This window comes from Ranitomeya variabilis, chromosome 2 (assembly GCF_051348905.1).
Source record: "Ranitomeya variabilis isolate aRanVar5 chromosome 2, aRanVar5.hap1, whole genome shotgun sequence".
NCBI lineage: Eukaryota > Metazoa > Chordata > Amphibia > Anura > Dendrobatidae > Ranitomeya > Ranitomeya variabilis.
In genome coordinates, this window is record NC_135233.1 from 909,922,983 (window position 1) to 909,950,696 (window position 27,714).

Below are 27,714 nucleotides of genomic sequence, written 5' to 3' on the forward strand. Positions count from 1 at the left end.
GGGGGAGATGTTTACCCAGGCCGGAAAGAAGAGGGAGAGTCTTCCTCCCACTTCTGGCGTAATGTCATTGGGGGGATTTCTTTGCCGATGTAGAGGGCCCTTTGAACATGTAGCCTGAGCCTCTCTTATCCCTAAAGTCCCAGTTTTTTCTTTCTCCTGGGGGGCGACCTCTATTAAATCTTCTCCTCCGAAAAAAGGGTTTTTTGGACTCTTTAGGGATATTGGGAAAGCCTTTCTTTTTATCTCCTGCATGTTCCAGGATTTCTTCAAGTTTTTTCCCAAAGAGGAGTTGGCCATCACATGGGATGGAGCACAGCTTGTGTTTAGATGGTAAATCCCCCGGACAACCTTTGAGCCAGAGGGCTCTTCTTGCCGCATTAGACAAGCTCGCTGCTCTGGCCGTTAGTCTTGCGGAATCCGCAGAAGAGTCTGCTAAAAAGGCTGCTGCCCCTTGCACCAAGGATATATTGGCAAGGATGTCGGATCTGGGTACCTTGTCCCTTAGCTGATCCTCTATCTGCTGTAGCCAGACCATCAGAGCGCGGGCCGTACAAGTTCCAGCGATTGCTGGCTTCAGGCCCCCCGCTGAGGCTTCCCAGATATGTCTGAGAAAACCATCTGCTTTTTTGTCAAGCGGGTCTTTAAGAACACCCGAGTCTTCTAATGGAAGGGACGATTTTTTTAAGCATTTGGCTACCGCTCCGTCAATTTTGGGGATCTTTTCCCAAGGTTCAGAGTCTTTATTTTCAAAGGGATATCTCCTTTTGGATGAAGAGGGCAAAGAACCCATTTTTTCAGGTCTTTTCCACTCTTTCTCAATTAATGCTTTTATTTTTGCATTAACTGGAAACGTGCGTTTCCTCCTCTCTTCTAAGCCACCAAACATGACATCCTCTAGTGACCTAGGTGTCTTCTCCTCTTTAAGGCCCATTGCAGACCTAACTGCTTTGACTAATTTGTCCACGTCCTCCGTGGGAAGGCACGGACGACCTCCTGAATCACTGTCCGAGGAGGAATCTGAAGAGTGGACCGAGGCTGGGGAAGTAGAGGGAGATCGGGATGTTTTATGACTCCCTTGTCTCTGAGAGGTATCCGACTCTGTAGACGCCCTACGGCTTCCCCCTCTTGGTTCGCTAAGGGCCAATTTTAAGGAGTCTTTTATTTCCGCCTGTATTATGGCTTTAAGGCTAGTGGTGAAATTAGGGGTTTCTTCTTGAATAGTCTTATTTATGCAGTCAGCACAGAGATCCTTCCGATACTGCACTGCGAGCGGGTTTTTACAAAGGGCACACTCTCGGTTCTTTGTTTTACCGGTAGCTTTCCTGGACCCCTAGTGATCAAAACAGAAAAATGGACCCTGTTACCATAAGGGATACATTCACGTAGATCACTCACCACCGCCGACAATCAAGGGTACCGATTTTTGAGGCTGGACAGATGCACGTGAAGCGTCCCTCCTGGACGTTGACGAATCTTGCCGGACGGAACGACCACTGTTTTTACCACTTGAGCGGCTGCTCCTGGTATGTTGGTGGCTCGGCAAGGCATCTGGTGAGAGCTCCGGCTGCTGCTGCTGTGAAGAAGACTGCTGCAGCTGCTCTTGTTGTCCTACCTCCATGGCGAAGTTTTTGGACATGAGCGCGTCTTCTGTGGTCCAGCACCCTTTTATGGGGCGACCACTGCACTCCCCGCCTCTCCGGTGCCCAATAGTGATCCCTCCCCCTCTCTGCCATGCCGCCGGAGTCTTCATTCACCGGCCGGCGTTTTCTTCATGGGCGCCGCCATCTTGGATCCGGCGCCTGCCTCCGACGTCACACGGGCACGCCCATTCACAGCGGGCCTGACGTGCGACGTCAGAAGAGCGACCCGGAAGCGGCCGCCGCGCCGGCAGAGAGGGGTGGGCGGCGTGGCAGCCATGGAAGGAACCCGGTCCTCCAACCATGCTGCACAACGCCCGCACGGACGCAGTGACCCGGGGGGACCTGCGGACGGCGCCTCCAGGACCCGAACCTCCGACGCACAGGCGCTGCCTGTTCTTCCACGCCGGGACGGGACCTGGGTAAGTCGAACCGCCGTGTTCAGCACAAGGGTCCCTGTCAGGACAGGAAACCCAACTGAAGCGAGGGAGAGGTACCGCCCTTTTATTTTCAGTAGGGTTCCTGTCCTGACTGGGCGGATCCCCTCTCTCAGGTGTGCCGTCATGGGGGAAGGGAAAAACAAAGGTTTCTGTACCAAATATTAAGTTCTGTTTTTCTATCGTATCAAATACTTAATTCATGCAGTAAAATGCAAATTAATTATGTAAAAATCAAATTGTGTGATTTTATGCATTTTCTTTTTAGATTCTGTCTCCCACAGTTGAAGTGTACCTACGATAAACATTACAGACCTCTCAATTCTTTGTAGGTCGAAAAACTTGCAAAATCAGCAGTGTATCAAATAGTTGTTTTCCACACACACAATTTTCAAATTGTCCTCTTTTCCCTTTTAAAAAGGAAAACAAACAAAAAAAAAAAAAAAGGCAAAGCATTTCTGGTATCATCGCTTCCGTAAAAGTCTGATCTATTATAAAATAAACTAACCTATAATGTAAACAGAAAAAAAGAGATAAACAAACAAACAATGGAACATACTTTTTCAGTTTCAGCAAAAAGGAAACAATCCCTTATACTAGTTTATTGACAGAAAATAAAACCATTTAATTTTTTCCCCATTTTCTAGTTGTTATATGGCAAAATGAATGGAGTCATTCAAAATTACAACTTGTCCCACAAAAAAACAAGCCCTCATACGGTATGCCGATGTAAAAAAAAAAAACCATACGAAAAACATGTACACAAACTAAAATTGGCAGAAACGATTAGAGGTTCACACACATTATATAGAACAGTATAGCTCCGTAAATATACAAACATCAGTAACATTAAAACCCCTGCTGTTGTGTTGTGACATTTCCCCACCACAGTCGGCCCTACTTTCCATTCACTAGTCCCGATAGATATTGGTAGCTGATATAGCGCTTTGTTTTCTGCGGTAATTGTGAACAGAGAGTTTGCTTCAGTGGACAAATAACATAAAGCATTTTCCTCACCTTGCACATGCCATAGTCAGTAAGTTTTATGTGCCCTTCAGAATCCAATAAGACGTTGTCCAGCTTTAAATCTCTATAAATAATTCCTCGCTCGTGGAGGTAGTTTAATGCCAGACTGATTTCTGCAGAGTAAAACCTAGAGGGAGGAAAGCATGAGTCTATTACCACCAGGAAAATACTGGCTGATCTGAAGCATAGAAAGGGTGTACTATACCCGGAAAATATGCTCCGACACCCCAAATTAACAGGCCAATAGAAATGTACGCAGAACTGGACTAGCCTAGTATGACACAAAGGCAATTTCATTTCCTACACCCAATATTTCTCTGCACTGGACCCACTCTGTACAGAGCAAATATTTGTAAAGATTCAAGAGCTTTTATTGGAAAGTGTGAAAATGTGTATTTTCTCACGAAATTCCTTTTTTTCTCTTCTGTACATAAAGCAGGCGGGAGACAGACATGGCGGCGCCGCACGCGGCTGGAGACAGACATGGCGGCGCACAACGCGGCTGGAGACAGACATGGCAGCGCACAACGCGGCTGGAGACAGACATGGCGGCGCCGCACGCGGCTGGAGACAGGCATGGCGGCGCCGCACGCGGCTGGAGACAGGCATGGCGGCTGGAGACAGGCATGGCGGCGCCGCACGCGGCTGGAGACAGGCATGGCGGCGCACAACGCGGCTGGAGACAGACATGGCGGCGCCGCACGCGGCTGGAGACAGGCATGGCGGCGCCGCACGCGGCTGGAGACAGGCATGGCGGCGCCGCACGCGGCTGGAGACAGGCATGGCGGCGCCGCACGCGGCTGGAGACAGGCATGGCGGCGCACAACGCGGCTGGAGACAGACATGGCGGCGCACAACGCGGCTGGAGACAGACATGGCGGCGCCGCACGCGGCTGGAGATAGACATGGCGGCGCACAACGCGGCTGGAGACAGACATGGCGGCGCCGCACGCGGCTGGAGACAGACATGGCGGCGCCGCACGCGGCTGGAGACAGACATGGCGGCGCCGCACGCGGCTGGAGACAGACATGGCGGCGCCGCACGCGGCTGGAGACAGACATGGCGGCGCCGCACGCGGCTGGAGACAGACATGGCGGCGCCGCACGCGGCTGGAGACAGACATGGCGGCGCCGCACGCGGCTGGAGACAGACATGGCGGCGCCGCACGCGGCTGGAGACAGACATGGCGGCGCGGCACGCGGCTGGAGACAGACATGGCGGCACGCGACTAGACACAGACCAGCCCCCATTGGCAGCAATACCATTTAGATTTATGTGCTTAAGGGCTCTATAATAACTGTGCACACTTTTTATATCAAGGATATTCGGAAAATACGTTAAATCATTTCTGCTGCGCCTGATCCATCTAGCTTATATTTGATAACGTTTTTCCTTTTTTGCGATTATCCAATCACTATACTGCTGGACATCAGGGTAAGGCAGGAAAAGAAAGGTCACTATTTCTCTTCTACACACTCATCCAAGGCCACGTTCACATCAGAGTTGGTGGAGCCATTGCTGTACGTAGCATTATTTTCACCCAACAAAGCAGACATTGCACCTGACTGCATGATAAGTCAGTAAGGTGCGTCAGGCACTGAGTCTACAAACACAGCAGCAGATATGTGAACAAGCCGCAGGTATTAAAGGTCATGTGTCATGAATTACATTTTTAGTTTTAAGGACATAGCTACAACCCCAGACGCTGCTATATCTACAATGTATGAACCTTGACTTCCAAGGCTGTGTGCCCACAATGAGTTGTTGGTACATTTTTGACACTTCCAGCAAAGCGTATGGGAATTCTAGAAATCTTATGACCACTGCTTTTTTTCCCACTCAGCGTAAACTGACCTGTAGTGCCTCTTAACACTGCAACATGTCAATTTCTATTGTGAATAAGCTCAAGTTTTATATGTGGATTTTCCCCATAGACTTGCATTAGATGCAGAAAATTTGCAAGTAAAAAAATGTACATGTGTTTTTACTACTTTTCCGAGGCGGAAAAATCAAAAACGCATGTAATCCGCACATGGCTGAATCAAAGTTTTGTCAAAGCCAAATACCAAAAAGTATCAAAAACAATGCAGCTTTGTTTAAACCATGAAATACCAAAGAGATACAACAGTCAAAAGCAAAAAAACTGTATAAAAAAATGCACTCAAATGCAATGAAAGAACTCCAGTAACCCAATTTATTTAAAGCCCCGCTGCAGCAGGTTCTTTTTATTATACTGCTGGAGTGGTGCTTTACATGCAAGTCCCCTGCCCTCTGTCTGACACTCACCTTCTGGCGTTTATCTGTTTTCTCCACCGCTCCCCAGCGAAAAGTGACCTGCCGGCTGCTTCAGTGTTTCATGGAGAGGCGCGGAGGTCACTTTTCAAAACAAATCTAAGAGAGCAGCATTCTGGTTCTCTTAGATTTGTATTGCGAGCTTGTGATGTAGCTTACGACTTCTGGCTAGTCAGAAGCTACTGTCACAAGATGGCGCCAAGGGACTGGAGTGATTCCGAAAAACGGTAAAGATGCCGGAGGGCGAGTAGATGACCGGGGGCAGAGGCTTACATTTAGGCCACGTTCACACGTTCAGTATTTGGTCAGAATTTTACATCAGTATTTGTAAGTCACAACCAGCAGTGCGTCAAATATAGAAGTGGTGACCTGCTTCTATTTTCTATGGATTGTTCCACTCCTATTTTGGCTTACAAATATCGATGCAAAATACTGACCCAATACTGAACGTGTGAACGTGGCTTTAAAGTGCCACTCCAGCACTGAAAAACACAAAACGCTGCAGTGGTGCATTAATAGAGGCAGAAATGGTGCAGAAAATGTGCATAAAAAACTCACAAAAGGCTAATAGTATAAAGGAAGACGTTCTTTATTACCATGTCTGAGTAGGCACACTAATCTAATGAAAGCAAACCTTGCATGTTCTTCTGGAAGCTTCCTTTGACGCTGCATGTGAAACATCAGATCTCCTCCATTTACATATTCAATAACAAAAAACAACCTGACACAAAGCAAAAGAAGCACAACTGTAAGTACAGTATATGGTCAGTGTTAGACATATGCCATTATCTTTATTACACAGCCAAGTTATTACATACAAATATAAGTTAATTTAAAAAGAATTCTCAGATTTCTCCTCCCCATGTCGTAGGGATAACTTGCTGATGGCTGGAGATCCAGCTGCATGTTACATGAGGCTAAGGAAGGGTATGTGCACATGTTAAGTATTTGAAGCAGACATTCCTGCATCTCTACTTAATAGTAGGGGTGAAATCTGCACCTATTCTGCAAGTCAAAAATGAGCAACGTGGGCCTGAGACTGCAGGGTTCTCATTCACTTTTCTGGCATCAGGAAACCCTTCAGGTTGTGTGACAAATTGGAGAAGGAAAAGAAAACCGCAACATGTGCACATGCTCTAATATAGTCTGAGCAGCTCTAGCACTGCAAACACTTAGTCCTATATATATGGGGGGCTCGCCCTCAAACTGACAAGGTCAGTGATGAGAGAACGTGCTTGGGTCTTATCAGAGCATGCGCGGCTGCTAACCGAGTGTCTTCGGTGTGCTCGAAAAATTTGTTAGCATCCCCGCGCCTGCATTCCTCACGGCTGTTTGACAGCCACAACACATGGAGGGGTTACCGGATTGTTAGGCAATCTCTACATGTATAACGGCTGTCTACCGTCGTGACACATGCAACCGCGGGGACTCAAACATTTTTCGAGCACACCGAAGACACTGTTTGCACCTGAGCATGATCAGATAACACCTTATCCCAGCATATTCACTCATCACTAGACAAGGTACATCTTTAATATTCTGGTTTGAAAACTAGACTAAAAGCATTAACCCCTCCATCTGCCAAACATGACCAAAGTAAGGTAAATTGCTCCTAATGCATTGATGGGGTGCATTCTGCTGTGAGTTCTGGGGCACAGATTTGGGGTATGTGCACACGTCCAGAATGCATGCAGAATTTTCCGGAGATAAACCTGAGGTTTTCCGCAGGAATTCTGCATGCGTTTTTTGCGCGGATTTAGTGCTTTTTTTTGCGTTTTTTTCCGGACACTACAAAACCATGGGAAATCCGCAAAAATAATGAACATGATGCTTCTTTTCAAGCAATGCGGTTTTTTTGCGGAAAAAAAAGCATCATGTGCACAAAAATTGCGGAATGCATTCTAAATGATAGGATGCATATGTATGCTTTTTTATGCGTTTTTATAGCGAAAAAACGCGAAAATTCCTGAACGTGTGCACATACCCTTAGGCTTTTCAGTAAAAAAAAACCTTACAATTAGATTGCCATTTTTGATGATAGTAGCACAAATAAATTCATCTTGTGTAATACTGCATTGTACAAGTTATGGCATTTCCTATGAATTGGCTTCAGTTTCTGAATATGGACTATGATGTCTAATTCACCCTCCCTAAAACGCCATCTATGTTCTATGGAGCTGAAGGAAAAGAGAAAAGGGAAATCAATCCTGTCTAATACTAGCTTTTGGGCCAGGGTCTGGAAGCCCTATGAGAAGATGTGAGTGATACTATTACTTCAGGCCTGGAGTTATTTTACGGATAGCAATAACGCAGTATAAAAACCAGAATGTCTCAGGTAACACAACAAACAACAAATGCCGAAGAGCAATTTATCAGCTGCCACAATGTGGATCGCCGTCAGAAAATGTGATCACAGTGCAAAACAGCTGTGAGCCATAGATCAGCATAACAGCACAAAGGAGGCAAAGCGTAGTCTATATTTATTCAGTACATTAACAGCAGGAAAAGCCCGGGGTCTATACATAGTGCTATTATTACCTGCTTTCTGTTTGGAAACAGGAGTGCAGTCCGACAAGAAAAGGGTGGTTAGAGGCTTGTTCAAACACATGCTTTTCTGTCTGAACCCAGTCAATATCCTAAAAAAGAAAAATAAATCTGGAAAAAAAATCCCTGCAATTTACACAAAGCTTAGGACAAAATGTGAACAATGAAATAGTGAATTGTCCTCGTCCAGCTCCTTATAGGAGTCACATTTTTATTCGATTTAGCTCATTGTATTAATGTTTGCCGTTTTTGATGATACCAGTTGCAAAGGGTTGAAAAAGCAGGGTACTAAACAGGTTGTGCCGTTTAAGCAGCTGTCTGCACTAACAAGGTAATTTAAAGGTGTCATCACACTATTAGGAAAGTGAATACAGTCAGCCTTACATCACCGCCATAAATGAGAACAAGTATCACACGTCTTTAAAAGAGGGATGAAAATGTAACCTTCAGTCTGGAACTGACGAGACTTCTCAAGACGCTTCCACCTTTGTGTAAATATAGTTTGTGGCTCGGGGTTAAATGGTGCTGAGCGATGCAGTCAAAAGAACACACATTTACTGTGTATTCACGAAAAGCAGCATCAGCCCCAGCATTCGGTCACATACACCACCTACAATAATCTGGACAACCCCCCTAAGACATTCTACTTCCAATGTAGAATGACTATTTGTATAGGATGATGTATATGATACTCACCTCATCATCATTAACCAGTTCCTTTTTTACCACCTTCATTGCATAGATGCGCTCGGTCTTTTTTAACCGCACCAGCAGGACCTTTGCGTAGCTTCCTCTTCCAATAACTCGAAGCAGGTCAAAATCTTGCAATCCTAGGCTGGAGGGGGGCTTATCGCTGTCCCTGCTGTTTCTTGCCTGGTAAAAAAGGGGAATTCAAAAGAAGCTGATTAAAGAGGCCATTTCATGTTAGAGCAGCATTTTGTAGCTATTCAGGCAGTCTGAACTGGTGAGGAAGAAAAAGACCACTTTCATGGAAGACTCCTGAGGATAAATACAACTAAGTGTATTGTAGGGATAGAAAGAAGAAATGTGACCAAAGTACGCTGGCTCAGTCAGCTGTTTCCAATTTATTACCATCAAAACCAGCCTTTCTTCACAGCGTGAGCATGCTGGAAAAGTGGGTTACGGCGTCATTTATGATCTCTAAAATATATCTGTAGCCTAAGAGGAGTCTTACAAAAGAGTCAGGAAAGTGCAGGAACATTTATAAGATGATCTAAGGCACTGCCATCACATCTGCAGGTATAAAAACTGCTATGGCTGTCAGGCAGGGTGGCCAACCATTCAGAAACTCCAGGACCATCTGTAAAAATAGAGCACTTTTTTGCTGTGTCCATGAAAAAATGTAATGTTATTTTTTTTATTTTTTTTAAGCTGCAGATGCGTATACAGAATTTTTGACTAATTATTTTACAGTTTACAGTGATTGCAGCTGATGTCTTCACATCAGAATTTTGGGCTGCAGACAAGTATCACTGATAATCATAATGGTTTATTATGGCTTATCAAAGTGGGTCCGTAAAAATATTGTCTGTGTGATTTTTTTAATGAACTCTCCAGAAAAAAAGAAAAAGTAAAGTTGGTACCTCTGCCACAGTCCTCACTATAAGCTTCTTGGATGTAGTAGGCCAGATCTCCGCTCCTTGGCACCTCCGTATGATGGGGAAAGGAAATTATGCTAAGCTCAACTGCAGTCAAATCTGAATTGTCATACTTGGTGGAAGATGTCATATCTTCGTATTATTCCATACTGTGCAGGAACGCAGCGCCAATCAGTACACTTCAAGTAGTGTACATCTGTTTGATCATGACAGGTGCATAGAATTCACACTGCCAGAAATATGCAGAGAAGACAGGTTCCTAGACCGTTATTATAGAAGCTCATTGAAGAACTCTTCCCTATCCATTGAATGTATATTCCCTACCCAATCTATCACAATAAATTACAATACCCTTTCCCCTGTACCGGAAATCCGCTGCCTCAGAACCCTTGACTGTGCCCTGTCCTTCAAACCGCACATCCAAGCTCTCGCCACCTCTTGTCGCCTCCAGCTCAAAAATCTTTCCAGAATCCGTCCTTACCGCAACCTACTGAAACGCTTGCGCATGCCCTCATCATCTCCCGCCTTGACTACTGCAACATTCTCCTCTGTGGCCTCCCTGCTAACACTCGCTCACCTCTCCAGTCCGTCCTTAACTCTGCTGTGCAACTAATCCATCTCTCTCCTCGCTACCCCTGCAAATCCCTTCACTGGCTCCCAATTCCCCAGCGAATTCAGTTCAAAGTACTAACACTGACCTACAAAGCCATCCATAATCTGTGTCCTCTGTACATATCCGAACTAATCTCCCGATATCTTCCCTCACAATCTTCGGTCCTCCGAAGACCTCCTCCTCTCTTCCACACTTATTCGTTCCTCACACAATCACCTTCAAGACTTCTGAATATTCCCCACCCTCTGGAATTCTGTCCCCCAACAAGTCCCTATCATCCTGTAGAATGTAAGCCCAGCAAGGCAGTGTCATGTTCCTCCCCCTATACCAGTCTATCATGGTTAGTTTGCTCACTGTAAGCGATACCTGTAATTTGTATTTAACCCCTTCTCACGTACAGCATCATGGAATCAATGGTGCTATATAAATAATAATACCTCACCTAACAAGACCATAAGATCCTGATGATTGGGTACCTGGAGGATTAAACCTTCCAGAGATGAACCCAAGTGTGACTTATTTATGCACGGATTAAAAAATGGGATTTTCGATTTCATCATGTTAAGGATCGGAAACAAAACTTGGTTTTCCACATATTGCCTTGTTGCTGTAAGTATAGGATGGCCCTGGTAAGAAACCCTTTCCCGCTCTCATTGAAGAGATGATCGTGTGGTCATGGCAAGTCACCAGCAGATCAGTCCACAGGAAAAACGCTAACGAGTAAATGTGAAATGTTACACTGCCGACGTCTAGAGGACACCAAGGGAGTGAAGGTGGTTTCCTGAATTTTTTTTGACCAACACATTTGTTTTCACTAATTTACCAACAAATTAAATTTGAACTGAAAATTCATACAGATTCCCAGATTGAAAGAAATATGTAAGGGATAGGATATTTTACACTGGGAGGTGGCAATTTTCAAGAAATCTTCACCCATTACAAAACCAATTACAAAAGTAGTAAAAAAAAAAAAAATCATATGCCCACTTTAGCATTTATATTTTCACTAATAGGAGTAGATTTATAAAAACGGTTTAATTCTTAAACAGAGCAAAATTAGGCTAGACAGTCTTAAGATAACCAAATTCATCATGGTACATGTTTGATAATTATGTCTAATTTCGTCCAATGGCTTATTTGTGCAAACAACGCGCGCCAGAATTTTTACACACATTAAAGGGAATCTGTCAGTAGGATCACCCCTCCTAAGAAGTCTACATGGACATAAAAGATCATAGAAAGTTACCCAAAATGATACCTTAATACCTGCGATCCGAGGTCTTATTCCATAGAAATCACTTTTTTTTTTTTCTTAACACATGTAAATGATGTATTGGCTGGACACTGATCTTCCTGAGAATCTACCTCCAGAGTTTACTTTAGATGAAAATAGGCATTACCAGTGTGAGACCTGTAATGACTGACCGTTTGCTTTCTTGATCTACATGTCCCACACTGGTAACTCACCATGTCATAAAACAAGCTCTGGAGGCAGATTTTCAGGGAGATCTATATCTCATTAACATATTAGGGAAAATGTATATTTCTCTGGAACACATCGGATCGCAGATATCAGAAGTACCATTTTATTCAGCTTCCTATGACCTGTGTGACCATATAGACAGCTCAAGACAGATGATCCTACTGACAGATTTTGTTCAAACCATTCACCTTTATAGATAACCCATTTCAGCAAGGCCATCCCATCCCTCTAGTTGTAAAAAGTGTCTGAAACACATTATAAATATGTTGCAAGTCATAAGACGCAGATTTTTTTAGTACAAATGATGCCAGACTTGATTCAGCTTGATAAATGCCCCACTGGTTTTGTTCTTTAATAAGATAACCATCTGGGGATTCCAATAAATTTAGAAACAAAAAATTAATTCCAAACAAAACCACAAGTCCCTAAGGCTACGTGCACACGTTCAGGATTTCTTGCAGAAATTTCCTGAGCAAAAGCGGACATTTTCTGCAAGAAATCCGCATGCGTTTTTTTGTTCGCATTTTTGACGCTTTTTCGCGGTTTTTTTTTCTGGAGCTTCCCAATGCATTTAATAGCGGGGAAAACGCGAAAAATCCGCAAAATTAATGAACATGCTGCGTTTTTTTACCGCGATGCGTTTTTTCCGCGGAAAAAAACGCATCACTTGCACAAAAATTGCGGAATGCATTCTAAATGATGGGATGCATAATGTACAGCGAAAGAACGCGAAAAAAAAAAAAAAAAGAAAAACGGCAACGTGTGCACACAGCCGTCATGTCAATGCAAAGAAAGTAAAGGATCTGCCAATGATAGTGAAGTGTTCTGCTTGTTATTGTGATGCTTTAAATAAAATAATGACCATAATATGACAGAGGAGATTAGAAAGATCCTTTAGATTTGCGATTTTTTTTTTTTTTTAAAGAAATCTCTACCTCTGCTTTTAGAGCATTGCAGAGTCTTGAGCCAATGTAGGAAATCAATGCAGAGACAACGAACCCTGCTCACGGATCATCTTGGTGTAGGAAGCAAATACAAAGCTTTCAGCTCCATAAAATAATAGGATGACCAGAAAGTCCAGTTACTTTATAGAAATAAATAAAAAAAAATTACATATTGGAAATCGGTGAAGATGATATGAGGCCAAACAACTTATTCTGAAGGAATGATCTTACCCGATTCCAAGAAATACATCCAATTTAAAGTACACGGGATAATAAAATATCAGACCTATGACAGCAGGTATTACAGGCCACTTGTCCTGTACAAGCAGTGTATTTTTCTTCTTGCAGTGCAGCTGCGGACACACAATTACTAAGAGCTATTACGGCCTATTTCTCAGGTTTTCATCCTAACGGATGTCATACTCCCTCAGATATGACCAATGTTAGGTTGGAATCTTAAAATAAAAAAGAATACAAAACTAGAATAGTAACAATAAAAGTCTGTAAAACCATTTACCTCTTTCTCTTCGCCATCCTGATCTATATTATTATGACTCCTGTGCCTATAAGTTGATTCTGCAAAGCATAAAAGAAAAAAAAAATTAAACAAGTCATTTTTGGCTTCGTGCTCTTCACTATATGGTAATGTAAGGCCACTTAGTTACTGCATTCTTCTCCTAAGGGGCTTTGGGGAGCTGGACTATGTAAATGTACGGAGGGACATGTGTGCCACCACAGCTGGCATTCAGTTTCCAGCTAGCCAACATCTGCCATCCAGTATGTAATTTATGCATATTGGTCATGTAATGCCCAATTCTCTAACTATTATGGATGCGTTTTGCTATAGTTTGGACTGAAGCACCCTAGAGCTCAATTTTCCTTTCAGTTTTCTCATTTTATGACATAATGGAGAAACAAACCAGCAGCTAAGATAAATCCCAGTACTGTAATGGCAGATGTGAGCTGAATATATGAACCAGTCCTATGTCAAGGTATTCAGGATCGACCAATATATCTCGCGCTTCAGAATTAAAAGATACCACAAATATAGAAACCCTCCTGCTGGCTTGTTGTAACGGTCGGTCCCATATGCTGCACTTTGAGCATACTGCTTCCCCAGCCTCTCGGCTATGATGGGTCGCAAATACTTGGATTAAGAATACAAACTAGCTGCATCGTTACGTCTCTGGTCCAAACGCCGATGCTGCTATATGAGCTCTACAGCAATACTGAATGAAGCTGGATCGGAAGCTAACAGCGCAATTAAACGATCACGACCAGCACTTACAAGCTCTATTGGAAAGGGTTTGTAAGCACAGAGCATGTGAAGCCATTACTGCTTGATCGCAACAGTGGCCAGTTACTTAGCAAATGAGGTGTAAGAAATTAGAAAATGGCACTAATTAACAGGGAAGAATTTTAACCCCTTACCACCAAAGCCAAATTTTGCTTTTGAGCTTTTTGCTTTTATATTCACTTTTTCCAAGAACCATAATCTTTTAACATTTCCATTTTGAATAACATTCATTTACAAAGTTCATTGTGTGGTAAAAACGAGCGTGCAACACAATTCTCCCGATCAGTACAATTATGACATTACAAAGTTGTTTGTTTTTGTTTTTTTATCAGCGACGGAGCCTCTGGACAGCAGAAAGGGAAGAGATCCAGTCCCCTCCGATCCTGCTGAGCCCCGGTAAGTATCGCACTTCTGCACTCCTCTTGCACCCCCTGTCCTTCTAGTGACAGGAAAAACACTGGGGATGAGGCGGAAGGGGGGGGGGGTCTGTTAACCTCTCAGGAGTACCTCCTGTAATGCCGTCATGAGGGACGTCCCAGGGAAAATAAATTTGTGCAAAAAAAAAAAAAAGGAAGGGGGGGGGGGGGGGGGCTTTTGTCACCATTGCCACTCTCTCAGGACCCGCAATTTGTATTTTTCTACCAATTGAGCTGTATGATGGCTTGTTTCTGTGCCTGGAAAGCTGGTGTTTTATGGATACCATTTTGGGGTGCATACGATGTTTTGACTACTTGCTGTGTTTTTTTGCAGAGGTGCACTGAAAAATGCCAATTGTGAGGTTTAAAATTTTCTCTTTGTGCTTCGTGGTGTTTGTAGGCGTTATATTTTTTATTTTAATGATCAGACTTTTATGGATGTCTATTTTTTTCTTTCGAGATCCCTTAGGGACTTGAAACTGCAATCATCTGATTAATTGGTTCTTGTGCAACATTGAGGCTGTGTGCACACGTTGCGTTTTTTTCGCGATAAAAACGCATAAAAAAAGCATGCATATGCATCCCATCAATTATAATGCATTCTGGAATTTTTGTGCACGATGCGTTTTTTTTTTCTGCAAAAAACCGCATCGCGGTAAAAAACGCATCATGTTCATTAATTTTGCGGATTTTTTTGCATTTTTCCCGCTATTTAATGCATTGGGAAGCTCCGGAAAAAAACACACAAAAACGCATGCGGATTTCTTGCAGGAATTTTCTGCAAGAAATCCTGACGTGTGCACATACCCTTAGACAGCATTTGTCAGGTATGGTGTGGAGAAGCTTTATTACTGAAAGGGGCTGTACAATCACTATGTAACTTCAGACTTGTGGAACCTCACAGCATGCACGCTGTCAGGATTCTCCAATACTGGCAGTGGGAAGGCACGTCACACACACACGTCACAAGTATGCGATTCATGCGGTCACATGTTGACTAGACGTGCACAGTCTCGCTCAATACAAGTGAATTAAGAAGCGCTGGACATGTCTAGTCATAATGTGGCTGGACCTATGCAAATTGTACATGATCACCCAAAGAATCCTGACAGCATGCACAGGATACATGTCTGCTTTCACAAAGTAACAGCAAACTTGAATCCCAAGCCTGAACAACCATTTTAAACCCAGAATCACTCAATAGCGTTCTATGTTGGTAAAACGGTCTTGTCCTGAAGATCAGAAGGTTTATTTATAGCAATGCAGACAAAAATGGAGGTGATGGGAATAACCTATTAAATCATAAAAAAAATGTTAAGTACCTACACAGCCCAGCTCTGTGGCAAAAATGCTAACTGCATCTTGCATATAGAGGAATAATGTGTTAGAAAAATATGAGTGAGCATTTCTTCTCATCATACATCTTATGTACCTGGCTCAATTTGTGGATTCATGCTTGGAGTATCCGTAGGTATGATTGGTTCCTGCAATATTAATACAAATAAAAGCATATTACAGATATGCACATCTATACACTATTTCTACAAATGCTGTAAATCACAAGTTTAGCCAAGTAGAGAAAAATGACAATTACTTACCGCTATCGTGTGCCGTCCGCATTCAATGCTGACTAGTTTGTGGCATTTCTTGTGGACCAGCAGCTTGCAGTTGATGCATTTGTAACCCTGCCTTCCTAGCCCCCATATCCGGTCAGTGCAGATGGCACAGTGCGCTCGCTGGAGAGAGAGATACACACACATATAACACATAGTCACAACGATGGTACTTTAGTATATAAAACCATGAATCAGGCAGCTCCAACCATTAGCAGGAAACGGTAACACGCTAGGCCTTACAATATACGTCTGTATGCAGCACAAGACGGCTTTTCTGTGCCAACCACATCACATTTAGGGCCACAAATAAAAGTGGTGCAGACAAAGCTGGATTTGCTGATAATCACATTCAAGCTTTCTTTTTCAAATTTGTACTGGAAAAACAGATAAAATCGGTTGGTCCAAACAACGCCATCATCTTTGTCTGCATTGCCAGTAATAAAGCTTCTTGTCTTCAATACCAGACTAGTTTACCAGCACAGAATGCTATGGACCAATTCTGGGTTTAAGGGGTAAAGTTTCTATTTAAAGGGACTCGGTCACCAGGTTTATGCCACTTAATCTAAGAGCAACATAAGGTAGAGACAGAGACCCCAATTCCTGCGATGTGTCCATTACTGAGGTACTTTCAGGTTTACATCTTAAGCCATGTGCACCTGTTGAGTATTTTCATGAGTTTTTTTTTTTTACCTCAGCATGTGTAAGCCTAAACCATGAGAGGAACAATTAGAGGAAGTATAATAGAGACACGTCACCACTTCTACATTTTTGGCCCACTCCTGGTTTTGGCTTCCAAATACTGAGGTAAAAAGCTCACCAAATACTGAACGTGTGAACATGGCCTTATAGTACTTCACTTTCCACAATACGGGAGAGCAGATAATTACATAATTAATAATTTTGAGTGTTCCTGATAGATTTTTTCATGCTGATTACAGAAATGACTTCAGGTTTTTCCCCATGACGTAAGGTTTTTGAGAAATGACACGAAATATTATAATACTGTTAGAATTCTAAAAACATGGATTATAAACGAAAGTCATCTGCAAAACACTTTTGAACAATTGCCTTTGTTACTGACATCGATGCACATGTATGTAGTGTCTCAGATGTCATAATGTAGACTATACACTGTTGTTTCTTTCGGAATAGTACGTCAGCTGGCAGTATCCCCCGCTTTGAGGTGGGCTCCAGCGGTGACACGTCAGCTGTTTTCAATAGCTGACATGTGCCAGCAATTGGCGCCAGCGGAATCACGATCTGCCCGCACCTATTAAGTAGTTAAATGCCGCTGTCAAACTGACAGCGGGCATTTAAATGCACTTCTGGACGCCGGTCTAGAAATACGCACAGCGACGACCCCCGTCACGTGATCAGGGGTCATCGCTGCGTTGCCATCACAACCAGAGGTCTCCTCGAGACCTCTATGGTTGATGATGGCAGATTGCTATGAGTGCCACCCTGTGGTCAGCGCTCATAGCAAGCCTGTAATTCTGCTGCATAGAGGTGGTCGGAGCATAGCCTCTAGGTAGCAGAGCTGATCGGGTTATGGCAGCTTCTAGCCTCCTATGGAGGCTATTGAAGCATGCCAAAAGTTAAAAAAAAGTGTATAAATATAAAAAAAAAATAAAATAAAACAAACCTACACATATTGCATCACCGCATTCAGAATCGCCCGGTCAATCAATAAAATAAAAGAATTAACATGATCGTTACACGGCGTAGTGATAAAAAAAATCAAAACGCCAGAATTACATTTTTTGGTCTTCGTGACATTACATTAAAATACAATAATGGGCAATCAAAAAACCGTATCTGAACAAATGTGGAATCATTAAAAACAGCTCGTCCCACAAAAAATAAGCCCTCACACGGCCATATTGAAGGAAAAATAAAAAAAGGTTATGGCTCTGGAAAGAAGGGGAGTGGAAAACGAAAAAAGCTCTGGTCATGAAGGGGTTAAAAACCTTACATGATACAGACTTTTGGAGTACATATTCATATTCAGCATATCAAAATCTATAAGATACAATAAAATTTTCTCAGGGGACAAGAACTTCCCTGAAATTTGTTGTGCAGTGTTATTTGCCTAATTCTGAACACCACCTTGCGCATTGCTGAGTCTTCAGAGAGACAAATCCTCACGCTCCTTCTTGCCAACTCAGACTTGCGGTTCAAGTGTGGAGAGTCAGCAAAAAGATTTTTCAATTCAAAGACGCAGTAGCAGAGTCCCCCTTATAGTAGGAGCGTGGTCTTTTGAAGCAATAAAGGCCCTTGTTTCTATCCTTAGCAGGGCACCTCCTCAGAATTACTAACACATCCAGCCTAGAGGATACTTCGTATTCTCCAGGCTGCATAACCGTGTTCTTCTCAAATTGCTACATTCCCAAGATGCTCAGTTTTGGTCGAACTTGGGGGTCAAAGCACTGGCGCAGGTAAATATCCAGGGTGTTTCATTTGATCAATGTCAACACCTCTATCAAGCTCCCAGACACTTAAATATCTGTAACTCAGACATGCCATAAATACCCAGTTCCCAGACATTGGAAATTCTCTCATATCCTTATACTTCCTGATAGGGATATTAAGGAGTCAGGGACCCAACAGGTTGATCCTCTTTTCATACACCCAGTTACTAACCAGGAGATACTCCTCATTGCCATCGATGGTTGAGGCCAAGTGGAAGACCGTAATACCCTCCATATAAAATGAGGATTGGAACGAGGCTTTGACCTCCCCAGCAATTAATAACAAGCTGGTCTAAATGTATTTAGCCCATCAATAATACTGGACACTTGGCCGGTTATATAAAATGGGTAGATCTACCTCTATAGATTGCCATAGGTGTGGGGAAGAGGCGGCGGATCTTATATATGTAGTATTGCCTTCCTATTGCAGACTTTTGGAAAGAGGTCATAGCTATCCTCATCTATATCATACAATCCCCTGTACCACTCTGTCCTAAGGTAGGTTAGTTATGAATCCTTGATGAGGAGACCTGGCCTCAGTAACCTTGCACTCTTCTCAGGGAAAATGTTTTTTGGCTCACAAGGCTATCACCATGAGATGGATGGATGTAAGACCCCCGCAGATGTCACACTGGGTCAATATGGTAAATACGATATGGAGAGACACCGTATGCACTACCAGAAGAGGTGCCTAGGTAGGGTCCCACACCATATATATATAGAAGAAAATAAACTTAGGCACTCAACTTATGCAGAACTTTTTGTGATTTAATGTAGTCATCAATTAAATGTTTCGGCCACAGTGAAAGGCCTTCTTCAGTAACAGAAAAATCTGTGCAGAAATATAAGGTCCCAACCGGTATGACTGGTGTGTAATGGAGACCCAGAGAGGACAGTATGCCGGCGTGTCTGGCAGGGACACGGAATCCACCGCTTATTAGCGGACTTATACTTCTGCACAGATTTTGCTGTTACTGAAGAAGGTCTTTCACTGTGGCCGAAACGTTTAATTGATGACTACATTAAATCACAAAAAGTTCTGCATAAGTTGAGTGCCTAAGTTTATTTTCTTCTATAAATATGGTAAATACTGCAGCTTCAAATGACCGTGTGGAATATAAAAGTAGACACGTTCCTCAAAAATTTGATAAGGTATGGTAGCCATTGCTTGTTTCTCGTTTGACTCACATTAGTCCCCAGGCGATGCAGAGTATTCCCTTATGATTAAAGTATGTGTTATTTAGTAATGAACATGGGTGTCTTATGCTCTTGGTTAATATACAGTATAAGACCCATGGTATGTTAAGGACAGGGTTAACTTTGCCAGACAGGAATAATGCACAAGGAGAAATGCAGTTTGTTTCTTTGTTCTATGATGTAACCTTGTTATGTTGTACGATATTCAATAAAACGAGTTTACATAAAAAAAAAACAAAAAAAAAAAAAAACACCACTTAGCAGAAGATTATCACTAAGGGACTAGTTAACCAGCTGCCACGTAGTCCCTTATGCCCATGGGCTCTGTTACACCGAGCTTGGCAGTCTCAGAAGTGAAAGATCGTCAGCAGTGGAAAAAAAGTGACTTTCATCAAAACTGCAGCAAGCAGCTTAGTAAGTGACATCACTGGAATCAGGGTTCCTGCTCTACATCATGCTGCTCTCGGATGGGATAGCAAAAACTGGGTGATAGTTTCCCCATAAAAAGGGTTCTCCGAGAATGTGATAAAAATGTCCAATGTCACATATTTCAAGCTGCAACTCGTCCTAGTCAGGAAGGGCTGCAGCCTGAAGAAACACTGCTTGAGACATGCTTTAACGGTCAAGAGGAGCTGCATCATGAACAAATAACTTCTGTGATGTGATGAGAAACAAACAAAAAAAACAAAAAAAAACACAGGTTTTTTTTCCACCAGCTTCATTCTGTTGTGTGCTTATTTGTAAACCTGTTCTGCTGAGTCAATCTTAGAAGAGATATTCCCAGCACTCACAAGTTTTTTTTGAATTGCAGGCTTTTATTGTGAATGAAGTACAGAACATGGTAAGGTATCAGGGCATAGTAGTTTGTGCTTGCTTCGGCTACTTTCACACCAGGTTTTTTGCATCAGGCACAATCCGGCGAATGTTGGAAAAACCGGATCCAGCGCAGTTTGTGAAAAACTGATGTGGTGGATCTGTTTTTTCGACGGATCCGGCTAACATATCTAGATTATTGGATAAAAAAAATTTGGAGCATGCTCAGTTTAAAAAAACGGAATCCGGCGCCGGAATCCTTCATTTTCCAGATCCGGCACCTTCCGGCTTCCATTCTAGCAAACAGCCGAAAGCGCCAGATCCAACGCTTCCGGCTTTTTTGCCAGAGACAAAAAACTTTGCTATGGACGTTTTTTCCAGAAACCTGAAACAGATTTGCTGGATCCGGCAAAAACTGGACGAAACGCAACGTCATCTGGGGCAATCCGGCACTAATACAAGTCTATGGGAAAAAAACTGGATCCGGCAGCAACATTCACCGGATTCGTTTTTTTGAAATTTAGCCGGATTTAGCCTGACAGCGAAAACCTGATGTGTGAAAGTAGCCTTAGTGTGTGTGCCGTGGGAAGGGAATAGCAAGCACGATCAGTGATAATGCAGGACTGTAGGCACATTGTAATAATAATAATAATAATAATATTAATAATAATAATAATAAAATAGCCCCGGACAACCCCTTTAATAGAATAACAGTAATAAAGTACAAAATGACAATGACAAACCTATAAACAAATGTAAGAAACATAACACCTACTCTGTTAAATCTCTTGGCTTGGAATGTATGTCCATTTGCACAGTAGAGTTTTCGCCACCGTCTTGCTCCACGCCGATAGATGGACTCTGATAAAAGTTTAACCCCAAAATACAAAGTTATACAAAATGTTTTGGTTGTTCCAGTTGGTCATGCAGATTACAGTTTTATGTCTGAAACCAAATGGTGCGAGAGTACAGTATGGCTACTACACAACTGCAGCTATATGTAGACGGACATTAGAAGACGCAAAGAGGGAGCTCAGATTTTCAGATGTTTGATTCTTCAACTTTGAAACATTTGTCTGAAATTTCTGGCAATCTTGCCTATTCCAGAAAATTATATAATTGCACAGAACAATGTTGCATTTAGACTATTGATAATCAAGATCGCGGACTGATCTCACATAGACCGCGGACTGATCTCACATAGACCGCGGACTGATCTCACATAGACCGCGGACTGATCTCACATGGATCGAGGACTGATCTCACATGGATCGAGGACTGATCTCACATGGATCGAGGACTGATCTCACATAGACCGCGGACTGATCTCACATAGACCGCGGACTGATCTCACATAGACCGCGGACTGATCTCACATAGACCGCGGACTGATCTCACATAGACCGCGGACTGATCTCACATAGACCGCGGACTGATCTCACATAGACCGCGGACTGATCTCACATAGACCGCGGACTGATCTCACATAGACCGCGGACTGATCTCACATAGACCGCGGACTGATCTCACATGGATCGAGGACTGATCTCACATGGATCGAGGACTGATCTCACATGGATCGAGGACTGATCTCACATGGATCGAGGACTGATCTCACATGGATCGAGGACTGATCTCACATGGATCGAGGACTGATCTCACATGGATCGAGGACTGATCTCACATAGATCGCGGACTATAGACCGCGGACTGATCTCACATAGACCGCGGACTGATCTCACATAGACCGCGGACTGATCTCACATAGACCGCGGACTGATCTCACATAGACCGCGGACTGATCTCACATAGACCGCGGACTGATCTCACATAGACCGCGGACTGATCTCACATAGACCGCGGACTGATCTCACATAGACCGCGGACTGATCTCACATAGACCGCGGACTGATCTCACATAGACCGCGGACTGATCTCACATAGACCGCGGACTGATCTCACATAGACCGCGGACTGATCTCACATAGACCGCGGACTGATCTCACATAGACCGCGGACTGATCTCACATAGACCGCGGACTGATCTCACATAGATCGCGGACTGATCTCACATAGATCGCGGACTGATCTCACATAGATCAGATGCCACATTGATGGGCTGACTCACCACAGTTTCAGGTCATCATGCCAAAGGAACAAGGTCAACTCTGTTTCTCCAGACCAAGTGAGTATCACTCTGCATGCTCTTAGTATGGCAAGACACCCACTCATTCATTAGCAGGTCTCTACAGACTGGAGAATAACAGACTTGCCCACTTTCTTCTAAGGCAGAATTCACACGAATGAGTTTTTAGCCAGACAACATTGATGGAACAAGGATGGCCACCATGTCTTGTCCGTTCACATCATGGACTCGAAGAAACGTATATATGTGTGGTTCGCGAATTGTACAAAACCTAGACATGGCTTTGATCTTTTTTCCCAGCAGACCAATAATTTTTTACTTGCAGTGTCTAATTCTGCTAAGAGTTGAAATAAAGAGCAGTTGTTTTGTATGTTTCAGATCTGAAGTAGCCATATAACAAGGAGAACTTTAAGAGGTAGACCAGGCTCCAAAACTGGCAAAAACAAGAAGATAAAACTCTAAGTCCAAATTATTTTAGTTGTTCACTTGAATGGAAAAAAAGCTGCAGTAACAGGAACTACTGCTATAAAACGTAAAAAGCGGTGCTTGGCAAATAATGAAATTGGCGCCTTGCTGAGTGAAGTGCCACAATCTGCAGACCAGTGAAGGCAGTCAGATGCCCGCTTATCTGATATTTATGGTTTATCGGAAAGGATAGGTCATCTATTAATGTCCCGGAATACAGTATGTGAATGTATGCCATATTTAAAAAATAAATAAATACTCTAAATAGCGGAGATGAGAATAAAAAAAAAAGTTAAAAGAATGACAAGTTTGGGGTTTTAGTGTGTTGGTCTTGTTATTCGGCCTTTGAAACATGCATAAAATCACATTAATTGTACTTACTGTCCTCCCCAGCGCAGGGCATTCCTGGCCTCTCGGGTGTACAGGGGAACACTGGAAAGGAACACACTGTGACTGCCATTGTACAATACAGGCTTTCTTCATCAGCAGTTAATTGGTGCCACCATGAAATGACTTTTATTTAACACAAAGTGAGTGCATTATGAACAGCCATCAATAATCCCTCCACAGAAGAATAACTCTTTACTGTATTGATTAATGTGACTCACATATTGTATTTTTCTCACCGTGAATTAGCAGCTCAGAATCTTTATTTAGTTCATACAACCGGAAAGCTTCTTCTAGCTCCAGCTGTGAAGACACCGTGCATGGATCTCCTGATAATAAAGAAGGTAATAATACATTAGCACAAACCCTATGTATGACATGTGAAAATAATTCCTACGGGAAAATGGTGGAATATATCACTGCAGGGGTAAAAACATCTAGGCCATTAAGGCAGCCATGAAGTGTGCTGGCCAGGATGCTTTGTACCATTCCTTGGTCATTCCTCTTGGACAGTGGCAGAATCTTTAGGGATGGACACCCCCAACCCGCCAAAACCACCCAAGCTGGATTTGGCCAGCTGTCAGTTTATACATTTGTAGGAGAAATAACAGTAACAGATCAATGTAATTATGTCCAAAAAAATATGCTCCTACATAGCCGTTTCAAGGGGAAAGCTGCTGTCAGGAGAGTCCAGGGTGTGGCCTCCCTTTCCTGAGCTGGAAATTACATTTAAAGGCTTCCCCAGACTGGTGTCCCCAGACAGTAATTAAAAAGGCAGAATCACATCACTTTAATAGCAATCAGGAATAGGTTTTAATAAAAGACTCTGCTAGAAATCCACAAAAGAGCAAGTCTATGCTTTCGGGCATTGAATGGTAACAGATGGGCATGTGATAATTTGCGTGCCATTTTCTGCACCGTGGTAAGAGGTCTTATTAACAAAGGTAGCATGTAATATTACCCCCCAATGTGATGCCTCATCTTATACCTTGCCAGGGATCTCACACACAACACAACCCCTGTGATTTATGGCCTGCTGAACAGGAGTGATGTGTACAGAGGGTAGATAGGGGATTATGTGATGTTAATGGGTGGGGGGAATCGGACATCTGCAGGGAGGCAGCCAGTGTGATACAGGTGAGCGCACAGCAAATGAACATGACACATTCTGTTTGTTTTATTACCTTCTACCACAAAAATACAATTAGAAACAAAGAACAAACAGCAAAGTGACTATTCCAGTTTGAGCTGACAAATGGTTGAGAAAGATACATAAGGGTACCGTCACACAGTGCCATTTTCATCGCTACGACGGCACGATTCGTGACGTTGCAGCGTCGTATAAGTATCGCTCCAGCGTCGTATACTGCGGTCACACGTTGCAATACACGGCGCTGGAGCGATAATTTCATGACGTATTTGCGATGTAGAAGCCGTTGGTTACTGTGCGCACATCGTATACAACCTGTGTCACACAATGCAATCATGCCGCCACAGCGGGACACTAGACGACGAAAGAAAGTTTCAAACGATCTGCTACGACGTACGATTCTCAGCGGGGATCCGGATCGCAGTAGCGTGTCAGACACAGCGATATCGTAAATGCATCGCTGGAACGTCACGAATCGTGCCGTTGTAGCGATTAAAATTGCACTGTGTGACGGTACCCTAAGAGCAAAGCAAAACAACCACAACAAAGTACAAATAATGTCCTCAGATTTATTTATTTTTAATTAAAAGCTATAGATTTAGATCAATGAACATGAGACCTTTAGCATGGCAGCTGCATCATCAGGCCTCACCACAGGTTCTGGCCATATTTGTGTCAGGGCATTACACATTTTTTACCTAAAAAAAAAAAAGAAAAATTCCTGACAAATTGCAGCGGATTACATTTTATTTGATAGCCACTGCCAACAGCTAATCTATCACAGGAAGGAGGAGTGGGCATCCTGGTATATAATATGTGCTACTGCGTTATTTAAAAAAAAAAATATATATGGCTGGGACACTTGGGTGCTAAAATCAGCAATTCAGAGGCGACCAGCCCTTTAACATGGGCCAGAGAACTATCAGAACATTCCTATCGATCCACTGGTCCCAAGTAAACACATCTGCCAATAAAGAGACAAGCAAGCAAACCCTGGTGTGATATCTGATCCAATCTTATGTGTTTGCTAGGAGGACATTGCCCCCATACACAGCGATCTGCTGCAGACAGTTATTTACCGATTAGTCACATTACATGCTGACAATGGCCCCAGATAAGCAAGGACGATCAACTCGGGGGGCCTTCTCTGAAGCTGTACTATAGGCCTGCCACCATCATTAATCCACGGCCTACTGGTAATAGAGAGCTGGTAAATTACCTCCACTGCAGGACAGAAATCATCAAGGTATTTGTGCAGTGTAGTCCGAGAGGCCACTAGGTAATGGCACCTGTAAGACATGGAACAAGAAGCCTGGACTACACTGCACAAGCAGCACATACAAATATATCTGCATAATAGTGTCTAATTAAATATGGAAATTGGTGGCCATTTTAAATTGAAACTAATTAGCTATTTATATCTCGTTTTTACTCTGACAGAAGTAAAATGCTGGGAGTGTTCCCAAAGGAAACTTTCCGGCACAGGTATACAGTCGTTTACTAAGAAAGTATAGTAGGCCATGCTCATTATTTTAGTATACAGTGAAAATAAATAAATGTATCCTGATGTATGAAGGCCCATCTTGTGCCAGAAACACATGGCAGTCTGTGGACATATTTTACATCTAAACTTGTGCACCAATATGTGAACTCAGAATTAACAGTGTTCACCTCATACAGTTATTTTTATTTTAAGGCCTGGGTGCACTACAAAATTACCAATACCGATCATACTGATCTGCCATACCGCTGGCCTAGCCCTTGTGGATCTGTGGGCGCATCACCCGATAATGCTAGGAGAGGAGACTGAGAGGGACCCTGCCAGCAATACGGTAAAGCAATTGGGGATTAGTAGCTGCAAACGTGCAATTTTAATATCGCACTCGGGCAACATGAACAATAGCATTGGGTGGAGAACCCCTTTACCTTCCGGCAGTATTTAGCTTGCAGATTATTTTCAGAAAATGTTGGTCCCCGAGCGCAGTTTTATTAAATTATTAATAACAAAAATAATGGTTTGATTTATTATTAAAAATAAAAATTATCATCATCATCACAAAGACTTTACTCCCCGTCCCCAGGTGCAGCTGAGTCGCCGATGCTCCTCCTGGTATCTGGACATCCCGTGTGGACAGAACGCCACGCTCAGAGCTGTGGAGCTCATGGACTGACTGCCACGCTGCCCACTGCCAACACCAGACACTGGGAACCGCGGAGGAGACTCAGTGCTGGACCCAGGAAGGGCAAGGAAAGTGCAGGGTTTTGTGGTTTTTTTAGTAACAAACTGCACCCGGGGACTGGAATTTTCTGAAAGGGGACAACTTCTTTAAAATGCAGAAACAAGGAATATCCTCCAGCGGTAGCCAAAAATATATAAAAAATTATAGTTTATTAATCACATTAAAAACTGTAGTAGGTCAGCAAAAGAGATCCATAGACATGAAACAGACAAACTATATTTTTGGCTACCGCTGGAGGATATTCCCTTTTTTTCGGATTATATAATCTCACACACCTATAAGAGGATCCAACATGTACACATGTCAATAGCATGAGGCTCTTCTTTACTATAGCTTTATCATAACATGAATGATGGCAAAACAGTAATTAGACTTACTGGTAATTGTATTTCCAGGAATCCATCCTGACAGCACACTGGAGGACGTCCTTCTTAGCCATGATGGGACAGGAAACACGAGAGGTTAAAAGGACCCTCCCCCTACCACCCTTCAGTGTTTTTCCAAAGTAACACATCTGGATGGATGCAAAAACAAGTTTTATTACAACAAGATAATCAATCATACAAATGTTACATCACATAAGTATAAAGATCAAACCATAGGGAGGGAACTAACAGTGCTGTCAGGATGGATTCCTGGAAATACAATTACCAGTAAGTCTAATTACTGTTTTCCAGGTCACCACCTGACAGCACACTGGAGAAATACCAAAGGAGAATGGTATTCAGGGTGGGACCACTGCTTGAAGTACCTTCCTACCAAAAGCCAACTGAGGCGAAACTACATCTAGTTTATAGTGTTTAGAAAAGGTACTAAGATTAGACCATGATGCAGCTCTACAGATCTGGTCTGCCGTAGCCCCCCCTTTCTCCGCCCATGATGTGGCTATGGCCCTAGATGAGTGGGCTTTAAGATTAACCGGG

The 27,714-nt window shown here is 43.1% G+C and overlaps 1 protein-coding gene across 1 annotated transcript in view; it reads right to left on the bottom strand.

The window, feature by feature from the left end:
* The window catches only part of PRKCI (protein kinase C iota), a 114,982-nt gene that overhangs the window by 19,389 nt on the left and 67,879 nt on the right, over window positions 1-27,714 (bottom strand). The window contains exons 3-12 of the mRNA XM_077290563.1: window positions 23,641-23,730; window positions 23,396-23,446; window positions 21,179-21,264; window positions 15,908-16,045; window positions 15,742-15,793; window positions 13,114-13,172; window positions 8,634-8,810; window positions 7,932-8,029; window positions 6,028-6,114; window positions 3,092-3,227 (exon numbers count right to left, since the gene is read on the bottom strand). Coding sequence (XP_077146678.1) covers window positions 3,092-3,227; window positions 6,028-6,114; window positions 7,932-8,029; window positions 8,634-8,810; window positions 13,114-13,172; window positions 15,742-15,793; window positions 15,908-16,045; window positions 21,179-21,264; window positions 23,396-23,446; window positions 23,641-23,730 — 974 coding nt within the window. The remainder of the gene's footprint in view (window positions 1-3,091; window positions 3,228-6,027; window positions 6,115-7,931; window positions 8,030-8,633; window positions 8,811-13,113; window positions 13,173-15,741; window positions 15,794-15,907; window positions 16,046-21,178; window positions 21,265-23,395; window positions 23,447-23,640; window positions 23,731-27,714) is intronic.